The 24,258-nt window shown below is 31.6% G+C and overlaps 2 protein-coding genes across 5 annotated transcripts in view; one reads left to right on the forward strand and one right to left on the reverse strand.

Moving 5' to 3' along the window:
* LOC130445506 (potassium voltage-gated channel subfamily KQT member 1) overlaps positions 1-6,631 on the forward strand; it is a 61,914-nt gene extending 55,283 nt beyond the window's left edge. For all 3 annotated transcript variants that reach the window (XM_056781160.1, XM_056781158.1, XM_056781157.1), the window contains exon 14: positions 28-6,631. In XM_056781160.1, the coding sequence (XP_056637138.1) occupies positions 28-129 (102 nt within the window). In that variant the 3' untranslated portion in view covers positions 130-6,631. The remainder of the gene's footprint in view (positions 1-27) is intronic.
* LOC130445507 (uncharacterized) lies at positions 6,617-23,883 on the reverse strand. 2 transcript variants are annotated; one of them, XM_056781161.1, is made up of 6 exons: positions 21,158-21,375; positions 11,671-11,797; positions 11,345-11,609; positions 10,449-11,286; positions 9,044-9,296; positions 6,617-8,988 (listed from the first exon to the last, which is right to left on the reverse strand). In XM_056781161.1, the coding sequence occupies exons 1-6, from the start codon at positions 21,177-21,179 to the stop codon at positions 8,376-8,378; spliced, it is 2,118 nt and encodes a 705-aa protein (XP_056637139.1). In that variant the 5' UTR covers positions 21,180-21,375; the 3' UTR covers positions 6,617-8,375. The 2 variants fall into 2 exon arrangements, with proteins under 2 accessions (XP_056637139.1, XP_056637140.1); XM_056781162.1 differs by lacking the exon at positions 21,158-21,375 and adding an exon at positions 23,676-23,883 and having other exon boundaries at positions 6,823-8,988.
* Between the last annotated feature and the right edge of the window lie 375 nt (positions 23,884-24,258).

Here is a 24,258-nt window from a genome sequence, read left to right on the forward strand (position 1 = left end):
TTTAATGAACATTTTTTTGTTTTTCAGTTGGGAACAATGGACAAAAAATTAGATACAATAGCTAACGTTATCAGTGTACTAGCACAAAAACAACAAATAGCTTTAAGGTCATCAGAAGATAACGTTTAATTTTTCAATTTTTCCATATTTGATTTCAATTTGTACAAAGGACCATATATCCGAAATTTAGTATACCTCTACATACATATTTTTGTCAAGATTTTGGTAAATTGCTAATTGAAAGTCAACATTGTGGGAATAACTGAGAAGAAACAAAAAAGTATTTTTTGTCATAGTTTTATTTTTTTATCTAGTTTGTACTGTGCGTTTGCCTCATCAAATACTTGAATACAATTAAAACATAAGAAAATATTTATAAAATAGTGTGCAATCTGTAATTTTTTTATAAATTACCATTTAAAAAAACATCATATTTCAAATATAATAATTTATTTTTTGAGTCCCTCTAAAAAAATAGTTCAAATTTTTCATTATACCAGAAATACACGATTCCTTTTCTATTTACAAAATTTTAAGATTTCTACTGGGGGTACTAAGATTTTTTCAATAATTTCATAATAAATAGAGTATTATTTCAACGCCTATGCAAAAAATTCTAATAACTCATCACCAAATTATTCGGCAAATATTTTACTGAAAATTTAACTAACAACTTATCGATATATGAACAATACTGAATTTGTTCAATAAAACACCTCTTGTAAATGCAATTTAAACCTGAAAATGGACGAATCCTTAAAAAATGAGCTTTAGATATTTAAAACTTAAAAGCACTTGATGAAGCAAACCGATTTTTCATTGTGTATGCTGCATGTACTTATTACATATCAGTCCATACCTACTATTATCATTATACTTGAATCAACTTTAATAAGTAAAAAAAAGGGGTTTCTTAGAGAATTGACATTATTAAGTTTGGAACGCGTTTGAAATTTATTACAAATAATTTCACACTGGCTGATTCAACTAAAAAATGTCAAGCTATGTGTTGATGATCTTGATATTTTCGTACGATATAAATATAGAAGAACAAAAATTATATTACGAAAAGCTGAAAAAATCATTCGAAAAATTTGAACGAGTATTAAAACATTGAATAAAAATTAGAAAATCCTCAGGAATTAACGAAATTAACGTAGATTGATAAAAAAGAAATTTTTAAATATAAACTTTACATTACTTTTTAATATGTGATTAAATTCAATTTAAAACTTTGAAATAAATAAAATTGCGTATTTAAAATTAGTTGATGTAAAGCGAAGGTCAAGATGGAGGCGTGGATGATTGAAATGTACAGCCAAAATTAATTTCACCTTTTTTGAAATATACAATTTTATACTAATTTTTTTATTATTGAATAAGATTCATTTCTCTTAATAATTAGAAAAAATGACAACTACATATTAAAAATTGGTTAATGCAAAACGAAGGCCAAGATGGCGGCTTGGATGATTGCAAAGTATGGCCGAGACTCACGTTAAAACATTGGTGGCAATTCAATTTTTTTTCAATTTCAACGTAATAATATGAATTTAATAATTCAAGTAACTCAAATATATTCGTATCTGAGTTTTGTATTAATGAGAAGGTGAGTTTTACATAGAATCAAATTGTTAAAAAATCTTGGTTAGGTAATGTAAACTTTACTTTTCTTTGACGAAATATTAAAAATATATTTGCAAATACTCACTTATCGCTCTAATATCTAATTGATACACTTATTTACTCACTAAAATCATTATCACACTCACTAACACTATTATTTTAAAAAATGTTTTAAACGATATTTATAACCTCTAAAATATTATTTATTAATTTTAAACGATGTTTGAACCCTCTAAATTATTGTTTGTTAATCTTTAGATACGTTTGACGGAATTTTATGATTATTAAAAAAAAAGAAAAAATTTTTACGATGCCGACGCCTTAAAGTCTAAAGAACAACTGAACATCCATTTCCACTGCATAGCATCAGGATACTGAAACATCGGCATGGGTGGCTCGATTTATAAACAACTGTCAAAAATTAGAAGAACAATAGAGTAATGAAAAGATTGTGTTGCTATGGAACTGGAAATTCTATAGATAAACAAAAAGTAAATATCATAGAGATATTTATCTATTGAAAATTAATATATTTTGATAATTCGTTTTATTTTAATAATAAATAATGTCGTTTATAGAACTTTATGATTCTCTAAGGAATATCCTAGTATAATTTGCAAAATTAAAGTCAATATTACGAAATATCATTTAAAGAAAATACTTTTTGAATATTACATTACCACAAGTAGTATTATCCATGATGTAAAGACTTGTTGCTAATCAAATTTTCCAAATTGGCGTGTCGTTTTGGGAGCGAATTCTCATTGGTTGCTTCCCAGCTGGTGCGCTAGAGCACACCTTGTAGTCTTTACATCATGTTATTATCGGGCACATTGTATAGTATTTTATATCTAGTTATAATATTTCTACACAAGTTTGTTTAGACTGTGCCTATATCTATTTATACATAATTAAAAATGAAAACGACTTTGCATTTATGTATAAATGATTTAACCAGCAGCTAGAGTATATAAAGTTGTTTAAAAATTAGTACAATGATTACACGAAGAAAAATGTTTAGTATATGTAACTATAATAGTTTTAACAGATTTAAAAAAAATTGGAGAAAAAATGAAAAGGAGAGTCTCTAAAGAAAACTATAAGAAAGAATCTATAATTCAAATATTGGCTAAAATGTTTGATTATTTCACTTAATTCACTATCGACACTTAACAAAATCTATAAATATGTTAATTATTATATCAAGGAATGTTTCCAAGAAATTATTACACGAAGAAAAGCGTTCGACAGGTATTTTGAAACTAAAAATTAATTTGAAATAAATTGAGGGAAAAATAAAAAGGGGAGTTTCATATCATATTAAATTATTTGAATTTTAAATATTTATAATCTCAACTTTTTCAATAATTTTCAAATGTGGCTAAAGCTAAAAGTTGATGGTTTTCGTTAATAAAAATTTTGAATATGATGTCAAAATTGATCCAGTTCTAAGTCAGTTTATTACTAGACAAAAGCATAGGTGACTTTATTAATGAGCAACTGTCATTTGGATGATTAGGTGACTTCATTTATAGATAACTGTCATCTCATTAGGTGACTTGATTGATAAGAAACTGTCATTTGAAAAACGGCGAAAAAATGTTAAATCTGTGGCATTAAAAAGTATTTTACTTTTGGATAACACTGTTAGTGGGGAATTAGACATATTCCATTGTCTTTTTAATTATTTACTCATGGCTGTATGGTTATATCGAATTCTAACGGTTCATTGGAACACTTTTATTGTATATTAGAATTGAAATAGTCGATAAGGCCCTTTTCGTGTACTTATTTTTGTCTTGACGGGTATATAAATATATATCTATATATATACATAGTTGATTGGACAATCCGTATTTTTCTTAAACATACTGATTAGAAATTTGAAAACGAATTTTAGACTTTAATGGTATATAGGATTAAAATAATTTAGAAAAATTTTAATAGTTATTGTTTTTCAAATATATATACACACATCTATTAATTAATTGGCATTTGATATTGTTTAGTTGATATACAACGTTTCAATTAATTAAATGATTAAATAAATAAAAGTGATTTTCAATTTCATACTACATACATAACCAAGAAATATTTTAAAAAACTTGTTAAAGGGTGTTAAAAGTTTTAACACTAATACAAATATTGAAAAAAAAACTGTCAATTAACAATTGTTCAAATGAAAAAGAAGAAAAATAATTGCTGGGAATGTTACCTGGGAGCTTTGGGATGATGGCATATATTTACCTGGTCTAAAAAAATGTTCGTGGTACTTGGCGTGAAACTTAATACCAAATTTTTATTTATTTATCATTTAATTGTTTGGTATTCAACTGATATCAAGTAGTAAGCTTTTTAGTATTAGATCTAACTATTGATTTCCAATTTTCGTTCAGCTTTACAAATAACGAATTTTTAATACGTTGCGGGGTTATTAAAAAATTATTTATTTAATAGTTGATGTAAATTCGTCAATTTTTTCTTACATTTTTATGTCGTTGTAGTGATATAACTTGTTAAAATTAAAAAATTTGTGAATTTGTAAAGCGTTTAATTTTTCTGGATTGAGTGCCTCTAAATCTGTGATTTCGTCTCATACCTTCTCGTGTTTCTAACCGAATTAATAAAAAGGCAGCATTCGGGTTGTTAAAGAGGACCAAAAATAAAAAAAAATTAGTACCTACCATTTTTAACAGTTTCCTTTTAACGGCTTTGGAAAGTTTCACTTTTAACTCGAAAAATATTTGAAATTCTAATGGTTGCATACTAACGAGATGACTAGTAACTCCATCTATTGGTAACCGTTTAACTATTGATCTAGATGTTTTTGGAGAAAATTAACTGTAATAGAAGTTTCTACAACGCTCTGGAATTATTGTAAAAAGACAGAATCTCACAATAGAGCAGTATATTGAACATTGAGATACACGGTGAACGATCCAAACTAATAGCGGTAAAAATACATCGAATTACTCATTTTCAGTCGATAGAAGACTTAAAAAATTAAAATAAATGTTTTTAAATAATATTTTAGTGTATTTTTTAGTATACAACCAAATAAACTCGTTTTACTATCCCCCCATATTAAGCAAATATAAATCAAATTGCGTTTATTTCTATAAGATGTTAAGGAAAGGAAATTTATTTAATGAGAAATTGTATAATGTGTTGCCGACATTCAGGGACATCACTAATTTCGTTAATGCTAAAAGCTTTCAACTTATTATATTGTTTTTGTTGAAATTTTAACATTAAAAACTTGGTTAAACGTTTAAAAATGATTTAAAAGTTATTTTTTTTATAATAAATGTTTCAAAGCCGTTAAAATCCGAATTGAAAAAATAAACTCTTAATATTAATAATGAAATTGGTCTGTTTATATAAAAACAATGATCAAAATCTTTAATAAGAGTAAGCAATAATAATTGTATCGTGTGTGTGTGTTGTCTCGCCGAACTATTTCTGTTTCTTTTTTATATAAAATAATAACTAAAACTTATGTCACTCTGTATATATAATAAATAATAAAACTACAAATCAATATTTTCCAGCTAATTAGAGTAACTTTTCTATTTGGAAATTGTACACTAAGAAAAATAAGAGGTTACTCCAATTAGTGACAACTTGAGAAGAATAAAAAACATTTTTAAACATTATCTCCTTGTTCTTCTTTGTATGATTTATATTTGTTATATGACTGCTACTGCAAATAATTATTTGATTTTTGATATAGAATTGAAAAAAATTAATATACAATATGACAATTAAAATATAGTTCATAATCTAAACAAAAATTATGGTTTATAATACTGGGTGTGCAACAACTTGACTTGTTTTTAAAAATTTTGTGATTTTATTGAAAAATCAAAACTATAACTGTGAAATAACACGAAACAAATTGTAGCGTCGACTGGTGTTATTTAATTTCGATTTTGCAGCTTTAGAGCTAGGAGTAATTACAATGCTCTGATGAGATACAAAAAAATTGAAACCGGTTTGATTTATATAAATGAGTTTTTGAAGGATTTATATCAATATCTATGGAATAAAAATGTAAACATATCATTCCATATCTGTTTTAAATATAATTTGATTATTTTTTTGATGTGACAATCAAGTTTTATGAATAGAAATTGTTAAAAATGCAGTAGCAATCAAAATTCTTCGTTTTTATTAATCATCTGCCGTAGATGCCTCTTTTTAGGGTTAAAATCTTTCCGGAAACTGAGCTTTATAAGCTTTGTAGTATTAGTCTGTATTTCGATTGTGATACGGATGTAACAACGTATGATTTTCGATAAAAATTTTTACAAACAATTCCCAAAAATTCTTTTGTGGTACTTTTTTATTACTCTGAACCAAAAGACATCAAAAATATATTAAATTTTTTGTTTGAGAAAAAAAAATTTGAAAAACACAATAAATAAAATAAAAATAGAGAATTTTATTCACTACTCTTTTAAAAATTGAGAGAAAATAAAAATTTTTTATGGTGTTTCTCGCCTATAATTTTTTTGTTGAAAATTACAGATGGACAGGACCGGTGTGGTCCTAAGTGTTGCGCCAAAAAACGATGAGTTTAAAACTGAAAAAACTTCAAAAAATCATATCAATGAATGAAAATATTATTTTTCGAGACCTAGAAGAATAGTTCTTATCGTAACGTTGTTACATCTTCTAACTATAGTGATTGATTTCATTGTGATAGCACTAATATATTTTATTTATTAATTTATTGTAAATATTTACTATGGAATGTTTTGATGCTCACAAAATTTTCGTGATTATTATTATCATCATCTACTAAAATAAATGAACTGTTTCTAAAAAATAAAAACTTTTAAATAAGTGAAGAAAATATTCCAGATTATATTTCGTGTCCTATAAAATTATTATTAAATAGATATATCATCATTAGATTTTTTCTTGGTGCAATATGAATTGTTATATAAGTAGGTGTGTATAATTGCTTATAAATTAATAAATAATATTCACGCCATTAAAATCCACTTTTATTTCATTTTTTTTTTCACTTAATTTTAAAAATATTAATATTTTTGTGCCCCCCTGATCACACCAATTTCCAATCCTGTAATTATTGTTTTTGTTGTTTTCACAATAAAAATTTTATAACCAAACTTTTAATGAAAAATACAAATACGAGGGAAATTTAAAAAGAAGTTTTTGAGATTTTTTTTTAATTGGTATTCGAGAACAATTTAGGACAAAACGTTTGTCATAACATGATGTTTCTAAAATAATGCAATTACAAGAGGATCAATAAGTAACTTTTATGCTAATTTTTTCTACTTGTGTTGTATTTTTTTTCAATTTAACAACGAAAAACAAACTTTTTGAACAATTTACGAAAGATTCGTTATTATAACATGAAGTTTCATGAAAATAAAGAAACAGGGGGAATTTAAGAAGTTTCTAGCAGTTTTGATATCTTAGTTATGTTTTTTATGTTTTTTTGTATTTTATTTCCTTACAAAGTTTGTACGAAAAATAAGTTGATGTGATAGAAAATTTCTATTAAAATAAACATACAGAAGGTTAAAAAAAGTTTTTCTTCGAATTAATTTCGTTTTTAGAAAAATGAAATTTTATTGATATTTTACAACAAATTGGTTGTGATAAATAATTAAACAATTAGAGATAAATCAGTAATTTTACTAGGGAAAAAATTGAAAAACAAATTTAGGAATATCAAAAATACTTTTTCTGCCAATTTCGTTACCAAAAATTATTTTTTCTTTCTTTGTGAAATCCATTGAGAAAAATGCAAATTTATAAATAATTCGACTTAAATCAGCCATTTTACCATAGAGAAATTGTACAAAATGTATACAGGGATACTAAAAAGACTAATTTCGTCCCTTATTCAGTTTTTTAATGAAATTTTTCACAAAAAATGCACTTTTATCCATAGTTTGAAGTAAATTGATTGTTTCACCCCAAAGAAATTTTATACAACACATACAGGTGCATTAAAATTTTGTTTTACTATCAATTTCATCACAGTAATTTTTTTTCTTATTTTTGTGTCATTTTATCGTGAAAATTACAATTTTATAAACAATGTGGCACTAGTCGGTCGTTTTATAATGGTCGTTTTACCAAGAAAAAATTATAAAAAACGTATAAAGGGGGATCAAAAAGAAGTTTATCGGTCAATTTAATGTCATGGTTAATTTTTTAATTATTTTTGTGGCTATTTTATCAACGATTTGGCATAAATAGGTATAAATGGTATTTAAAAAAAACAATACATAGGCACTAAAAATAAATTTTTCTCTCAATTTCAACCCTCTGTCAAATTTTTTCTTCGTTTTGCATAAATTTTAACACGAAAAAAAAACAATTTAGCATAAATGGGTCCTTTTACTATGAATAAACTTAATTGAAATTACTACAGGAGGATCGAAAAGAAACTTTTCGGTCAAATTCGTTCCGTAGTTAGTAAATTTCAACAGAAAAAACGAAGTAATTGAAATACCTAACGGACGTTAAATAAACTCCGATGGTCAAATAAAAATATTTTTATTATAATTTAAATAAACAAATTTAGAGTACGTAGTACTAAATAACAACTCTGTACCGACTAGATTAGGTTTACCTCATCGATTTGGCAATAAAATCCAATTAAATTAAAAGTTAAAACGACATACAACAGTTTAAAACAAAAATTTTCCACCCACTCAATCTTTGGTTAAATTTTTAAATATCTACCATTCGTAATACTTTTTTTACGCGTTACTGACTGATAATTCACTCGAATTTACCGAAACGTCGTCAACGTTATCTTTACAATGTTCGATAATTTCATCGGAGCCATTCTTCGGTTGTTGTTGCTGTTGTTGTTGTTGTTGTTGTTGTTGTTGTTGTTTCAATTGTTGTTGTTGTTCTTCTGTCAAATTCCCCGGTAAATAATCCTTCCAAGATCTAAAAAGGTATCTAGTAAACTTCCTCAACTGTCTAAATTTACAATAAGTCGCCCCTTCGGCGCTTTCCGTCTGTTGCGTCTGTATTAAAAAACCCTTTTCCTTGAAAGTTTGTTCTAATTTTTCCCTCTGTAAACTTTTTCTGGATTTTCTCTTCTTCAATCTCATACCGTGATCCTGACTAGAAGATTGCGGCGGGCTGAAAGTAGCCGCGGGTATTTCCGGACTAAGCAGAAACTCCGAGCTCGTTTTGGCGCCGGTGAAATCGGTCGGCGGCGTCGGGTAAATTTTTTCTCCGCTAGCTTGTAGAAAAGCTCCCGTCGACGAACCGTGAGTATTGTTGATCTGTTGCTGTAGCGTTTCCCTAGGGAAAAATTCGTAACCCCTCATCGATTTATCACCTGTACCGCTATAATATCTAAAAAAAAGATTCGTTATTACATATAAAAAAAAATTAAGATTTCGGGTCTTACCTAAAATTCCCCCCCGAATCTACCGACAACATTTTTTTTTCTTGGAGACTCGGCTTGGCTCCTCCAGTGAATTTGAATTTACATATACTGACTTCGGTGGCTGGATTCGTGTTATTTTCAGTCGGTATCGGCGGTATGAATATAGCGGAACGTTTTCGTTTAGTGGGACATTTGTGACTTTCCACCGTCGATGCGTTTCTTTTTTTCCCATCTTGCGTATGCGATGACGGACTGACTGTTTCATCGCGATTATCTGCAAAAATATTCATAGAAACAACCACTCTTCGCGCTATATACTCCAACGGGTATTGAATTATACGTTTTTCGAAATTTAAATGAAAAATAAAGGGATTTTAATAATGAGAGTTTTCGAAAACTGTGATTATAGATCAGATAGACAAATTTTTGTTTTTCTTCAAGGTTTTATACCGAAAAAGCGCCCACTTCGAACTTACTAAATATCTCCGAAAATATAGATTTTAGTAAAAAAAGTTTCAAACAAAAATTGAGGCTCATAAAAAGCTCTACAAAAAAGGTGATATACATTTTTTACGAACACCTATTATTTTGACTATTATGACCAAAAATATCTCGACAGGAGTCAAATTGACTAACATAACCTAAATATAATTTGATTTTATTATTCAATTGGGGTAAATGAAAATGTTTGCTTTATATTTAGGGTCGTGAGAGGGTACATAAATAGCCCATATAACCTAGTTGCTTTCGAGGTTAATACAATTTTTCGTCTTTAACCTCAAAATCGGTTTCAATATTGACGTTAACCTCTCGAGGTTTGAGGCGAACATCCTTTCAAGATCTGATAACGGGAAAAGTCACCAGAGGCTAGATTTTGAGAGAACAACCTTTGCCAACCAATTTTTGAGTCTCTCCACGCTTTAGAGACGCTCCGACACGTGCAGATCACTCGGTTAATAATCGATTGGACACCTGTATGAAATATAGATCCAGGTTATCGTCTTCAGAGACTGAAGGTAAACTGACAGTTGGCAGATAAACTGACAGTTGACAGATAAACTAACAGATAACTTGATTATCGAAATGCGCGTTACAAAATGTAATTGTGAGTGTTGGTGTAGTGGTGGTGTAATAGTGTGTTCAGATCACTGCCTGTCAAATACCATCTTAGAACGATGTAATTGGTAGAAGATGGTATTTCATGAGGTAATAGAGAGGTAATTTGAAAAAAAAACGATAAAAAGAAGAAAATATCTTCTAGGTTTCTAGGTATAGGTGCAGAAAGACTTCCCAACAAATCTAATCTAACATTCATTTCCTGAACTTGGTTATCGAAACGCGCGTCAGTTAATGTAATTGTAGTGTAAACAGTGTGTTCAGCTCGATCATAGTTTCCGAAAAATCTTGAAATATAAATGAATTTTACCTTTCGGAGAACCAGGTTTCGGTTTGAGTGTTTTAGGTACCAATTTCCTCAATTCGCTATGATCTTTAATGGACGTCGTTTTGTTTTCGGGGGGTGGTTTCGGACTGTGGTTATTAGGAAGAATATAATTATTTCCAGAGGTCATTCTTTGGTACATCATCAATTGTTGTTGAAGAGCTACTGGATGAATAAAAACTCCGGCGTTAGACCAATAGACGTATCCTCCAGGTCCAGTCGTACCTTCAGCCGTCTTTAGAGGATCGAGAGGAGGAACGATTTCCGGTGGTATCGTCGGAAACATCGATTCGGTTTTGGAGGGATTGTCGGGACTGGGCGATTCTTGAATTAACTCTACGTCTTCGTCCGAATGCGGTTCTGATTTTATTTCAGATATATACGTATTGTCGTTTTTTTTCAACAGTCTTATTTTCAAATGGTTCAGGTCCCTGATACAAAGATTGAGCGGTTCGTCTTGATTAGATTTTTCCTCCTTCGAACTCCTCTTATTCCTATTGTATTCTTGGGTCAGTCTTTTTTCGAGTAAACTAGATATGATCCTATTCTGAACGTCGCTTCTATTTAGATTATCGTCTTTCATTTCAATCGAATTTTGTTTTTTTACAACGCCGTTGTCCGTGTAATTACCCGGATTGGGCGTACCGGGGAAGATGGTACCGTAATTTTTGTAAATCAGATGACATATATCGGCTTTCTTCGGTTTACGACCCCTCCTCGGTTTGGAATTGTCCAAAGTCATCTCTCCCATGTAAGGTAGATCTTGATATTTCACGACTCTATTGGAATTTTGAGCTACCGAAGGTTGATTCGTATTAACTACCTGAAATTAAACGATTAATTAGAAGGGAAAAAACGAATAAATTATTACGTAGACTTACGGAATTTAACGGTGATTGATTGTTACGTTCGATACCGGTGAGATATTTTTTTTGCATTTCATTTTGAACGTCAGTTATCCTCTGTAACCAACTCTTGATAGATTCGTTTGGATTTTGAACGGGTATCCGACTAAATATGTTATCCTTCGAAGGAGATGGATCGAATTCGTCGAGTTCTTCCGACGATTCGTGACTAGTTACTTCAACTTTTTCAATATCGTCCTCCAAATTGATACCTTTATATTTGGTAGCGTCAAATTCTAACCTAATAAAAACAATATATTCAAATCGAAATTCGGCATACGAATTTTTATATATAGACGCACCCAATTTCGTCGGTTTGGGGTTCATCTTTGATTTTGGAATGGCTCAGATCATTTTCGTTTTTGTAAGTCATTTCGGCTTTCATGCACATCAACTCTTCCACTTCATCTGCTTGCATTGTTGCCTTTGCTACGAAACAAATCACATTCGTGATAATCAGTTGATTCATTATCAAAATTACCGAAAAAATTGGTGACAGAAAAATCGAATCCCTGTGAAACACCGATGAAAACGAAGATGATCTTCAAAAACAAAGGAATCAAATATAAATTGAATGATCAACGATAAACTGGTAAAAGTAGCATTCTAACCACGAAAGAGGTGGAATGACAACCTAGAGGAAAGATATCGAAACAGGGAATCGATTTATTATGGAAGAAATAAGGTTTGAAAACGGTATAGCTTCGAAAGACATTCAAACAGGAATTATTTAACTAATATACATAAAAAAAGACCAAGAATGTGACAATTATAGACCCTTTATTTTATTGGATGCCGTGGCGAAAATATTGGGAATCATGGGAAAAGAATAAGGGAAAAACTAAAAGAAATTCAGTTCAAATGTCGACTCAATACTAACACAAAAGACGCAAAATTCATAATAAGATTTACATCGGAGAGAAAGAACGAAGATAATTGGCTAAAAAGTTCCTTGTTTAGGGGAGAAGGAGTGTAGATAAAAAGAAAAACTAAATTGAAGAGAAAGAACGAAGATAATTGGCTGAAAATTTCCTTGTTAAAGGGAGAAGGAGTGGAGATAAAAAGAAAAACTAAAACAGAGAGAAAGAACGAAGATAATTGGCTAAAAAGTTCCTTGTTTAGGGGAGAAGGAGTGGAGATAAAAAGAAAAACTAAATTGAAGAGAAAGAACGAAGATAATTGGCTGAAAATTTCCTTGTTAAAGGGAGAAGGAGTGGAGATAAAAAGAAAAACTAAACCTGAGAGAAAGGAAGAAGATAATTGGCTAAAAAGTTCCTTGTTAAGGGGAGAAGGAGTGGAGATAAAACGAAAAACTAAATCAGAGAGAAAAAACGAAGATAATTGGCTAAAAAGTTCCTTGTTAAGGGCAGAAGGAGTGGAGATAAAAAGAAAAACTAAACCAGAGAGAAAGGAAGAAGATAATTGGCTAAAAAGTTCCTTGTTAAGGGGAGAAGGAGTGGAGATAAAACGAAAAACTAAATCAGAGAGAAAAAACGAAGATAATTGGCTAAAAAGTTCCTTATTAAGGGCAGAAGGAGTGGAGATAAAAAGAAAAACTAAATTGAAGAGAAAGAACGAAGATAATTGGCTGAAAATTTCCTTGTTAAAGGGAGAAGGAGTGGAGATAAAAAGAAAAACTAAAACAGAGAGAAAGAACGAAGATAATTGGCTAAAAAGTTCCTTGTTTAGGGGAGAAGGAGTGGAGATAAAAAGAAAAACTAAATTGAAGAGAAAGAACGAAGATAATTGGCTGAAAATTTCCTTGTTAAAGGGAGAAGGAGTGGAGATAAAAAGAAAAACTAAAACAGAGAGAAAGAACGAAGATAATTGGCTAAAAAGTTCCTTGTTAAGGGGAGAAGGAGTGGAGATGAAAAGAAAAACTAAATCAGAGAGAAAGAACGAAGATAATTGGCTGAAAAGTTTCTTGTTAAAGGGAGAAGGAGTGGAGATAAAAAGAAAAACTAAACCTGAGAGAAAGGAAGAAGATAATTGGCTAAAAAGTTCCTTGTTAAGGGCAGAAGGAGTAGAGATAAAAAGAAAAACTAAACCAGAGAGAAAGAACGAAGATAATTGGCTAAAAAGTTCCTTGTTGAGGGGAGAAGGAGTGGAGATAAAACGAAAAATTAAACCAGAGAGAAAGAACGAAGATAATTGGCTGAAAAGTTCTTTGTTAATGGGAGAAGGAGTGGAGATGAAAAGAAAAACTAAATCAGAGAGAAAGAACGAAGATAATTGGCTGAAAAGTTTCTTGTTAAAGGGAGAAGGAGTGGAGATAAAAAGAAAAACTAAACCTGAGAGAAAGGAAGAAGATAATTGGCTAAAAAGTTCCTTGTTAAGGGCAGAAGGAGTGGAGATAAAAAGAAAAACTAAACCAGAGAGAAAGAACGAAGATAATTGGCTGAAAAGTTTCTTGTTAAAGGGAGAAGGAGTGGAGATAAAAAGAAAAACTGAACCTGAGAGAAAGGAAGAAGATAATTGGCTAAAAAGTTCCTTGTTTAGGGGAGAAGGAGTGGAGATAAAAAGAAAAACTAAATTGAAGAGAAAGAACGAAGATAATTGGCTGAAAATTTCCTTGTTAAAGGGAGAAGGAGTGGAGATAAAAAGAAAAACTAAACCAGAGAGAAAGAACGAAGATAATTGGCTGAAAAGTTTCTTGTTAAAGGGAGAAGGAGTGGAGATAAAAAGAAAAACTAAACCTGAGAGAAAGGAAGAAGATAATTGGCTAAAAAGTTCCTTGTTAAGGGGAGAAGGAGTGGAGATAAAACGAAAAACTAAATCAGAGAGAAAAAACGAAGATAATTGGCTAAAAAGTTCCTTGTTAAGGGCAGAAGGAGTGGAGATAAAAAGAAAAACTAAACCAGAGAGAAAGGAAGAAGATAATTGGCTAAAAAGTTCCTTGTTAAGGGGAGAAGGAGTGGAGATAAAACGAAAAACTAAATCAGAGAGAAAAAACGAAGATAATTGGCTAAAAAGTTCCTTATTAAGGGCAGAAGGAGTGGAGATAAAAAGAAAAACTAAACCAGAGAGAAAGAACGAAGATAATTGGCTGAAAAGTTCTTTGTTGAGGGGAGAAGGAGTGGAGATAAAAAGAAAAACTAAATCAGAGAGAAAGGGAGAAGATAATTGGCTAAAAAGTTCCTTGTTAAGGGCAGAAGGAGTGGAGATAAAAAGAAAAACTAAACCAGAGAGAAAGAACGAAGATAATTGGCTGAAAAGTTTCTTGTTAAAGGGAGAAGGAGTGGAGATAAAAAGAAAAACTGAACCTGAGAGAAAGGAAGAAGATAATTGGCTAAAAAGTTCCTTGTTAAGGGCAGAAGGAGTGGAGATAAAAAGAAAAACTAAACCAGAGAGAAAGAACGAAGATAATTGGCTGAAAAGTTTCTTGTTAAAGGGAGAAGGAGTGGAGATAAAAAGAAAAACTAAACCTGAGAGAAAGGAAGAAGATAATTGGCTAAAAAGTTCCTTGTTAAGGGGAGAAGGAGTGGAGATAAAACGAAAAACTAAATCAGAGAGAAAAAACGAAGATAATTGGCTAAAAAGTTCCTTGTTAAGGGCAGAAGGAGTGGAGATAAAAAGAAAAACTAAACCAGAGAGAAAGGAAGAAGATAATTGGCTAAAAAGTTCCTTGTTAAGGGGAGAAGGAGTGGAGATAAAACGAAAAACTAAATCAGAGAGAAAAAACGAAGATAATTGGCTAAAAAGTTCCTTATTAAGGGCAGAAGGAGTGGAGATAAAAAGAAAAACTAAACCAGAGAGAAAGAACGAAGATAATTGGCTGAAAAGTTCTTTGTTGAGGGGAGAAGGAGTGGAGATAAAAAGAAAAACTAAATCAGAGAGAAAGGAAGAAGATAATTGGCTAAAAAGTTCCTTGTTAAGGGCAGAAGGAGTGGAGATAAAAAGAAAAACTAAACCAGAGAGAAAGAACGAAGATAATTGGCTGAAAAGTTTCTTGTTAAAGGGAGAAGGAGTGGAGATAAAAAGAAAAACTGAACCTGAGAGAAAGGAAGAAGATAATTGGCTAAAAAGTTCCTTGTTAAGGGCAGAAGGAGTGGAGATAAAAAGAAAAACTAAACCAGAGAGAAAGAACGAAGATAATTGGCTGAAAAGTTTCTTGTTAAAGGGAGAAGGAGTGGAGATAAAAAGAAAAACTAAACCTGAGAGAAAGGAAGAAGATAATTGGCTAAAAAGTTCCTTGTTAAGGGGAGAAGGAGTGGAGATAAAACGAAAAACTAAATCAGAGAGAAAAAACGAAGATAATTGGCTAAAAAGTTCCTTGTTAAGGGCAGAAGGAGTGGAGATAAAAAGAAAAACTAAACCAGAGAGAAAGGAAGAAGATAATTGGCTAAAAAGTTCCTTGTTAAGGGGAGAAGGAGTGGAGATAAAACGAAAAACTAAATCAGAGAGAAAAAACGAAGATAATTGGCTAAAAAGTTCCTTATTAAGGGCAGAAGGAGTGGAGATAAAAAGAAAAACTAAACCAGAGAGAAAGAACGAAGATAATTGGCTGAAAAGTTCTTTGTTGAGGGGAGAAGGAGTGGAGATAAAAAGAAAAACTAAATCAGAGAGAAAGGAAGAAGATAATTGGCTAAAAAGTTCCTTGTTAAGGGCAGAAGGAGTGGAGATAAAAAGAAAAACTAAACCAGAGAGAAAGAACGAAGATAATTGGCTGAAAAGTTCTTTGTTAATGGGAGAAGGAGTGGAGATGAAAAGAAAAACTAAATCAGAGAGAAAGAACGAAGATAACTGGCTGAAAAGTTTCTTGTTAAAGGGAGAAGGAGTGGAGATAAAAAGAAAAACTAAACCTGAGAGAAAGGAAGAAGATAATTGGCTAAAAAGTTCCTTGTTAAGGGCAGAAGGAGTGGAGATAAAAAGAAAAACTAAACCAGAGAGAAAGAACGAAGATAATTGGCTGAAAAGTTTCTTGTTAAAGGGAGAAGGAGTGGAGATAAAAAGAAAAACTGAACCTGAGAGAAAGGAAGAAGATAATTGGCTAAAAAGTTCCTTGTTAAGGGCAGAAGGAGTGGAGATAAAAAGAAAAACTAAACCAGAGAGAAAGAACGAAGATAATTGGCTGAAAAGTTTCTTGTTAAAGGGAGAAGGAGTGGAGATAAAAAGAAAAACTAAACCTGAGAGAAAGGAAGAAGATAATTGGCTAAAAAGTTCCTTGTTAAGGGGAGAAGGAGTGGAGATAAAACGAAAAACTAAATCAGAGAGAAAAAACGAAGATAATTGGCTAAAAAGTTCCTTGTTAAGGGCAGAAGGAGTGGAGATAAAAAGAAAAACTAAACCAGAGGGAAAGGAAGAAGATAATTGGCTAAAAAGTTCCTTGTTAAGGGGAGAAGGAGTGGAGATAAAACGAAAAACTAAATCAGAGAGAAAAAACGAAGATAATTGGCTAAAAAGTTCCTTATTAAGGGCAGAAGGAGTGGAGATAAAAAGAAAAACTAAACCAGAGAGAAAGAACGAAGATAATTGGCTGAAAAGTTCTTTGTTGAGGGGAGAAGGAGTGGAGATAAAAAGAAAAACTAAATCAGAGAGAAAGGAAGAAGATAATTGGCTAAAAAGTTCCTTGTTAAGGGCAGAAGGAGTGGAGATAAAAAGAAAAACTAAACCAGAGAGAAAGAACGAAGATAATTGGCTGAAAAGTTTCTTGTTAAAGGGAGAAGGAGTGGAGATAAAAAGAAAAACTGAACCTGAGAGAAAGGAAGAAGATAATTGGCTAAAAAGTTCCTTGTTAAGGGCAGAAGGAGTGGAGATAAAAAGAAAAACTAAACCAGAGAGAAAGAACGAAGATAATTGGCTGAAAAGTTTCTTGTTAAAGGGAGAAGGAGTGGAGATAAAAAGAAAAACTAAACCTGAGAGAAAGGAAGAAGATAATTGGCTAAAAAGTTCCTTGTTAAGGGGAGAAGGAGTGGAGATAAAACGAAAAACTAAATCAGAGAGAAAAAACGAAGATAATTGGCTAAAAAGTTCCTTGTTAAGGGCAGAAGGAGTGGAGATAAAAAGAAAAACTAAACCAGAGAGAAAAAACGAAGATAATTGGCTGAAAAGTTCTTTGTTGAGGGGAGAAGGAGTGGAGATAAAAAGAAAAACTAAATCAGAGAGAAAGGAAGTAGATAATTGGCTAAAAAGTTCCTTGTTAAGGGCAGAAGGAGTGGAGATAAAAAGAAAAACTAAACCAGAGAGAAAGAACGAAGATAATTGGCTAAAAAGTTTCTTGTTAAAGGGAGAAGGAGTGGAGATAAAAAGAGAAACTAAACCTGAGAGAAAGGAAGAAGATAATTGGCTAAAAAGTTCCTTGTTAAGGGGAGAAGGAGTGGAGATAAAAAGAAAAACTAAATCAGAGAGAAAGGAAGAAGATAATTGGCTAAAAAGTTCCTTGTTAAGGGCAGAAGGAGTGGAGATAAAAAGAAAAACTAAACCAGAGAGAAAGAACGAAGATAATTGGCTAAAAAGTTCCTTATTAAGGGCAGAAGGAGTGGAGATAAAAAGAAAAACTAAACCAGAGAGAAAGGAAGAAGATAATTGGCTGAAAAGTTCCTTGTTAAGGGGAGAAGGAGTGGAGATAAAACGAAAAACTAAATCAGAGAGAAAAAACGAAGATAATTGGCTAAAAAGTTCCTTATTAAGGGCAGAAGGAGTGGAGATAAAAAGAAAAACTAAACCAGAGAGAAAGAACGAAGATAATTGGCTGAAAAGTTCTTTGTTGAGGGGAGAAGGAGTGGAGATAAAAAGAAAAACTAAATCAGAGAGAAAGGAAGAAGATAATTGGCTAAAAAGTTCCTTGTTAAGGGCAGAAGGAGTGGAGATAAAAAGAAAAACTAAACTAGAGAGAAAGAACGAAGATAATTGGCTAAAAAGTTCCTTATTAAGGGCAGAAGGAGTGGAGATAAAAAGAAAAACTAAACCAGAGAGAAAGGAAGAAGATAATTGGCTGAAAAGTTCTTTGTTAAGGGGAGAAGGAGCGGAGATAAAAAGAAAAACTAAATCAGAGAGAAAGAACGAAGATAATTGGCTGAAAAGTTCCTTGTTAAGGGGAGAAGGAGTGGAGATAAAAAGAAAAACTAAATCAGAGAGAAAGGAAGAAGATAATTGGCTGAAAAGTTCTTTGTTAAGGGGAGAAGGAGCGGAGATAAAAAGAAAAACTAAATCAGAGAGAAAGGAAGAAGATAATTGGCTGAAAAGTTCCTTGTTAAAGGGAGAAGGAGTGGAGATAAAAAGAAAAACTAAATCAGAGAGAAAGGAAGAAGGTAATTGGCTGAAAAGTTCCTTGTTAAGGGGAGAAGGAGCGAAAATGAAAAGAGAGCGTCCACGGAAAAAATAGATAGAAGCTTGTAAAAAAGATTTAGAAAAACTAAGAATAGACAACTGACATGAAACTTCCATTAATGAAAGTAGATGTAGAAAAGCAACAGTCTCGATTTAGAAAAAGCTTTCGACACAAATAAAATGAAACATCTGTGTAAGATATCAGAATAGAGGGGAATCAATAAAAGGCTTTTAATTAGACAAAGAAATCATAGAAAGAAGAATAAATATAGAAAGAAATTATAAGAAGTGATACCAGAAACAAAAGATCGAAAAAAAGTTTTTGAAGACAACTACTTTATACAAAATTAACTCGATTACAACGCTAGAAGATGAACAGCAAGGATTCGGATCAGGAAAATCCTGCGTGGATAAAGTATGGTTGTAAAATCCATAAAAAATCAGCATACTCATATTTCATTGACCTCCCTAAAGCGTTTGACCGTATTAAACCAGAAGTTGTATTATACAAAGTAACAATCAGACTTATAATCATCTATAAACATCTTAAACGAAAAAAACTCTTGAAGATAGATAAAGTAGCAAAAATATCAGACGATTAACCAAGATGAAAGAATGAGCTGGAAAAGAATAATAAAAAAATGTTCGTAACCGTAAGGATATGAACCAGAAGTAGAGGAAGATAAAGGAAGACCTGGATAGATGAAATCAACAAAGTTATTACGAATAGAGTAAAGAAACTATAAGAAGTGATACCACAAACGAAAGATCGAAAGAAATGGAGGAAGACCAAAAAAGAAACTCAAAATTACGTACTACTCCTGTAAGATTAGATAAGTAAGTGTTTGGTTTTTGTTTTCCCCAATTTTACACGTCGTTCTGAGTAATAAATCCGAAATTTTTTAATACAGTCCAAAAATAAAAATGACAATTAAACAGTAGATAATTCATTCCCATATTGTCGAATTTTTAAAAATACTCGAGACATTCGATATGCACGTACCGAATTAACCTGCTTTTAGAATTTATATTTAGGTCAGTTTTCCCTAAATTGTTTACAGTGCAATTCATACGTGCTATTTTTGATTTAATATTATCAACTTCCTAAGATTTTCCTCCGAATATTATGCAAAACTCATCGATTATAATACATCCTTAAGGATAATTCACACTATTCCGAACGATTTCCAGATAGGGGGGATTTGGAGTAAAGAGGAGATAATATGGGGGTTGAAAACGGTAAATCGTCGGGAGACGACGAAATAAAACTGTATCTACAAGAAAGGTAAAAAGTTTCCATAGGTTTCCAAAAAGGTTTACGATACTGTGAACAGAAATTATTTGCGCAGCATTATGAACGATTTTAGTGTTACCAAAATGATACTAGAACATTCAAAAACGAAGTTAAAGGCAAATTAAAGAATATCAGATCAATAAAGGACTAAAACAAGGATATCCTTTATCAACTACGATGTTCGATGTCGTAATAGAATTGTTAGTACGTAAAATCGGTTTAAACAGAACAAGGACACAAATAACAAGGACAATACGTGCACAAAGGATGTAGTAATATATAAATCTAAGTTCATGATAATAACTACAAAGGAAAAGTACAATGAGAAGTTTTTCAATACGATTGAATGAAGAAAAAGCAATGAAATTAAAACAATTCAAAAATTATGTATATCTTGGAGTGATTAAGAAGGAAGACGGTGACGGGGGAGGAAATCTAGAAGAAAGGATGAAGATTGGGGTTACCGAATGCGATAAGTTTTAAAAAAATTTCCAGGAAGGCCAAGTTACATCGATACAAAACAATAATAAGATCAACAGTAAACTAGGAAGTGAAACGTAGATTTTGAACAAAGAAGAGAAAAAGGAATTAGATATATGGAAAAGGAAAATACTAGGGGGTAAAACGGGGGAAGAATTATGTCTGAGAAGAACAAAAAACGAAGTACGGAGTTTATTTGGAGAAGAAGAATTAAGCAATAAGATCCAAAAGAATAGTGGCTGAATGACGTACAGATCAACGGAAGGATGTAGAACTAGAAAGAAGAAGAAAAAAAGGAAGACCATGAAAAAGATAGTACGAAGAGGTGGAGGATAGCTTAAAAGAGAGAAAGAAAGGATTTGAAAACGAAGGTAAAAAATAGGAAATAGTGGAAAGGCATGACTTCCATGCTATATGTATAAAAGGGCTGCGTGTAGTGTATATATAATATTTGCACAAATTGAATCAAGTTGGGAAATTTGGTTAATTAAATTTTATTTTTTGGTATTTTCCAAAGAAATTAAATATGAATTTATATAAATATTCGTGAAATAATCATTTTCATGATTGTAAAATGAGTAATTAAAATTTTTATGTTTTTCGGAAATATATCAATCGAAAATTTTCCAAAGTTCAAGTAAATCTGAGTATCAGTTTCACAAGACCAAAATTCGTATATGAATTAAAAATTTGTACAATTTCGTCAATTAACACGAACGAAATTATTAGTTATTAAAAAAACTCACTTTCACTTATGTCATCCAACATTTTGTGATAATTTCGAACAACACTAAAATCACATTTTCATCAATTCCACGTGGAAATTTTGAATTTCGACAAAATTCGTCACTAGATTATATTTTCAACCGCTAGAAAAAATTCTGTATATCAGAAATTACGGGATAAAAACCATCTTCGAAAAAGATTTGCACGGTGAGCTTACTGTTTCCCGTGTAAGGCGTCCGCCGGTTTATTTTCGGCGTCGGGACGCCTTTCCTGCTCCCCTCTCGCGGCTTTTCAGTATATTCTAAAAATGGCCGTGGTGTAACCCGAGCTAGTACCTTAAATGGAACTGCACGGGCTTTTCTCAGTTATTAATAAACCTGTTCTTATATTGCTCAAGTAGCTCTTTGACGGTTTGTACTTTTTCGGACGCCAGTGGCGTCGTCGGCGTCCCAAAAATAACTTTTCCAAAATAATACAACAATAATAAATTGTAAAGTAGGTTAATTTACGACGATAGTAAATATTCGCGCTCGCGGATTCATTATATAACAAAAATTAATGTTTCCGTATACAGGGGCGGTACAAAAACAATGAATACCATCAGAATGGTTGAAATACGAGTTGATTGCACTTTCTAAGAAACCGGACGCTGAAAACAACGAAAAGTACGATCAACATCAAGCATTGTTGTCAGTATAAGTCCTGATACGTAAATTCATAATTAATGGACCAAGAAAAGGCATTCGATCGAATAAACATAAAAAAAAGATAGAGATACTCAAACAGAAAGGAATTAACGCTAAGGATCAGATAAACTATTGTATTTGGTGACAATTTAGAAGATTTACAAAAAATTTAGCAGTACATTGTGTCAAAAAGACAAAATTCACAATTATAAGTAAAAATAGGATCACACAGGAAGCCAAAATGCTCAAAATACTAAGTTTTCTCTGTTCTGTTTTATGAAATTGTGCCCTGGACTTTGAACTAAGATATGAGCAAAAATTATTCTCAGGACCATCCTCGGAAGAATGAAAAAAGTATCCGAATATGCATCGCTCCAAGTCATCTTACAAAAACAAAATATTTAGAAGAAGATGTGCAAGAAGAAGACGAACATCCTGGCTTAAAAACCTGTCATGTTGATCGCCAACATCCGTCTCGAGACGACAATACTAAGAGACGTACAGCAACTATTCGAATTAGTATTTATTCTATGACAATTCCTTCGTAAATACGAAGATAATAACAATCTTCGTTATTCAACATGACAATGGATGAAAGCGAAAAAAAGCTGCGGTTAGGCACACCTGTAAAGTAAGAGTTCCGGGACGATTTATTTGCAAGCTCATTTTCGAAGTCTAAGAATGAAAAGTGGAAAATCGCGTTTTATGGTGACGTTACAAGAAATATATTAAGAATAGAGCGTTTTTTTACGTGGAGATACGGTTACAGGATCAGAAGAACGAGGATCGAAAACCCAGACCAGTTTCACTCATTACCTAACCTAAGCTAACTTAAAATCGAGGAATATACTCAAGCGTTGAGTTCCGAATGTCACGAAATTTTCCTTAATTCAACGTTATTTGTTTTTGGATACAACGCATCAAGTTCCTTGGGAACTGCAAGTTCTGAGGTACATTTTTGGTGTGCTGTAGATATTTTCGTAACTCTTGAACTCGAAGCTCAAGTATATTCCTCGATTTTAGGTTAGATTTGATTAGGCAACGGAATGGATGACATTTGCTGCACTTATGACGCCATGACATGTAAGGAAAATGAAGATAATCTTCAAAGATCAAAAGAAACATGGAAAAAAAAGTTGTCTCCATAAAAAAAGTCATTTCGACTGTCTTCCTAGACGTAGCGCAGGAATTTGATGAGGTGTGGTATGGAAGAAATTTGCAAATTTCGGCCAAAACAGTTTTTAGAACTATTTAAGTCCTACATTTTAGTAGGACATACGTGGTATTGTACCATTAGAGCCTACAAGGGAAAATATTTGGAAAAAAAGATCCAAATACTGTAAAAAAGAAGAGGAACTGCTTGGTATTGGATCGAGGAATTTCGTACAACAATAATTATAAGAAGGAAGATACGAAAAATTTCGAAGAAACTGATACAGGTATTAATTCGAGAGGTGCAATTTTAAATGAAACACGATTGGTGGGAATTTCAAAAGCGAACAGAATTTTTGCGTGGAAAATTAAAATTTTTTACATTTTGGGAGAGTTAATTTTAGAAAACAGGGACACGTTGTATTATAATTACAGTACGATGAAAATAAATCGAAAATTTATTTGGGAATTAACCGTAACGGAACGAAGTATAAGCGAAAAATATTGGACAAACAAAATATGAAATCGATTTAGATTTTCTGTTTTGTCGGATACTTTTTGGTATGAAAACGCTTCTTTTTCACTACTTCTTGGCTTCAATAACAATTATTATGATTATTAGTTAGTTTTTCCGACGACAATAACAAAAATTACCGTCAGTTAAAGAATAATGGAAGTGATATAGACAAACGAAACTTACCGAAATAAATAATCCATATTATTAAATATATTAGTAAGAAAATTTCACGTTTCAACCCCCCGACACAATAAACTTTATAAAAACCAACAAATCACTTGACGATAATAACAATATTTCATTAATGAATCACTATTTTCGGAAAAATCCTTTTGTAAATAATTCATTCGATATTTTTAATGTTATTGGAGACTGTGAACAGAAAACATCGTCTTTCTGGCTTGCATGTTTCAATTTACTGCATTAATCACGTAAATACTTGAAGAATGTGTAGGTTTTCATTCAGGGCGGGCATGAAGGTTTCAGTTAATTCGACTGGTCGTTAGATACTTTCCTAATTTGCGATAATTTTTGTTAATCGAAATCGGGCAGTTGTTAATTCGTACTACAATCGAAGTAAATATTCATATTTCGAGGCGGAAAGTTGAAGATTATTCCAGTGGTAAACCTGCACATGAAAGCTTTGAAATGCAAGTCATAATGCCCGTGGCGTAGCATCACGGCGCGCAGTTGAGAGATTTCATACGCAGTTGAACGAATCTTCAACTTTCCGCCTCGAAATGAAGAAAAAATTGATTTCCCATAC

Source organism: Diorhabda sublineata, chromosome 6 (assembly GCF_026230105.1).
Source record: "Diorhabda sublineata isolate icDioSubl1.1 chromosome 6, icDioSubl1.1, whole genome shotgun sequence".
Classification (NCBI taxonomy): Eukaryota; Metazoa; Arthropoda; class Insecta; order Coleoptera; family Chrysomelidae; genus Diorhabda; species Diorhabda sublineata.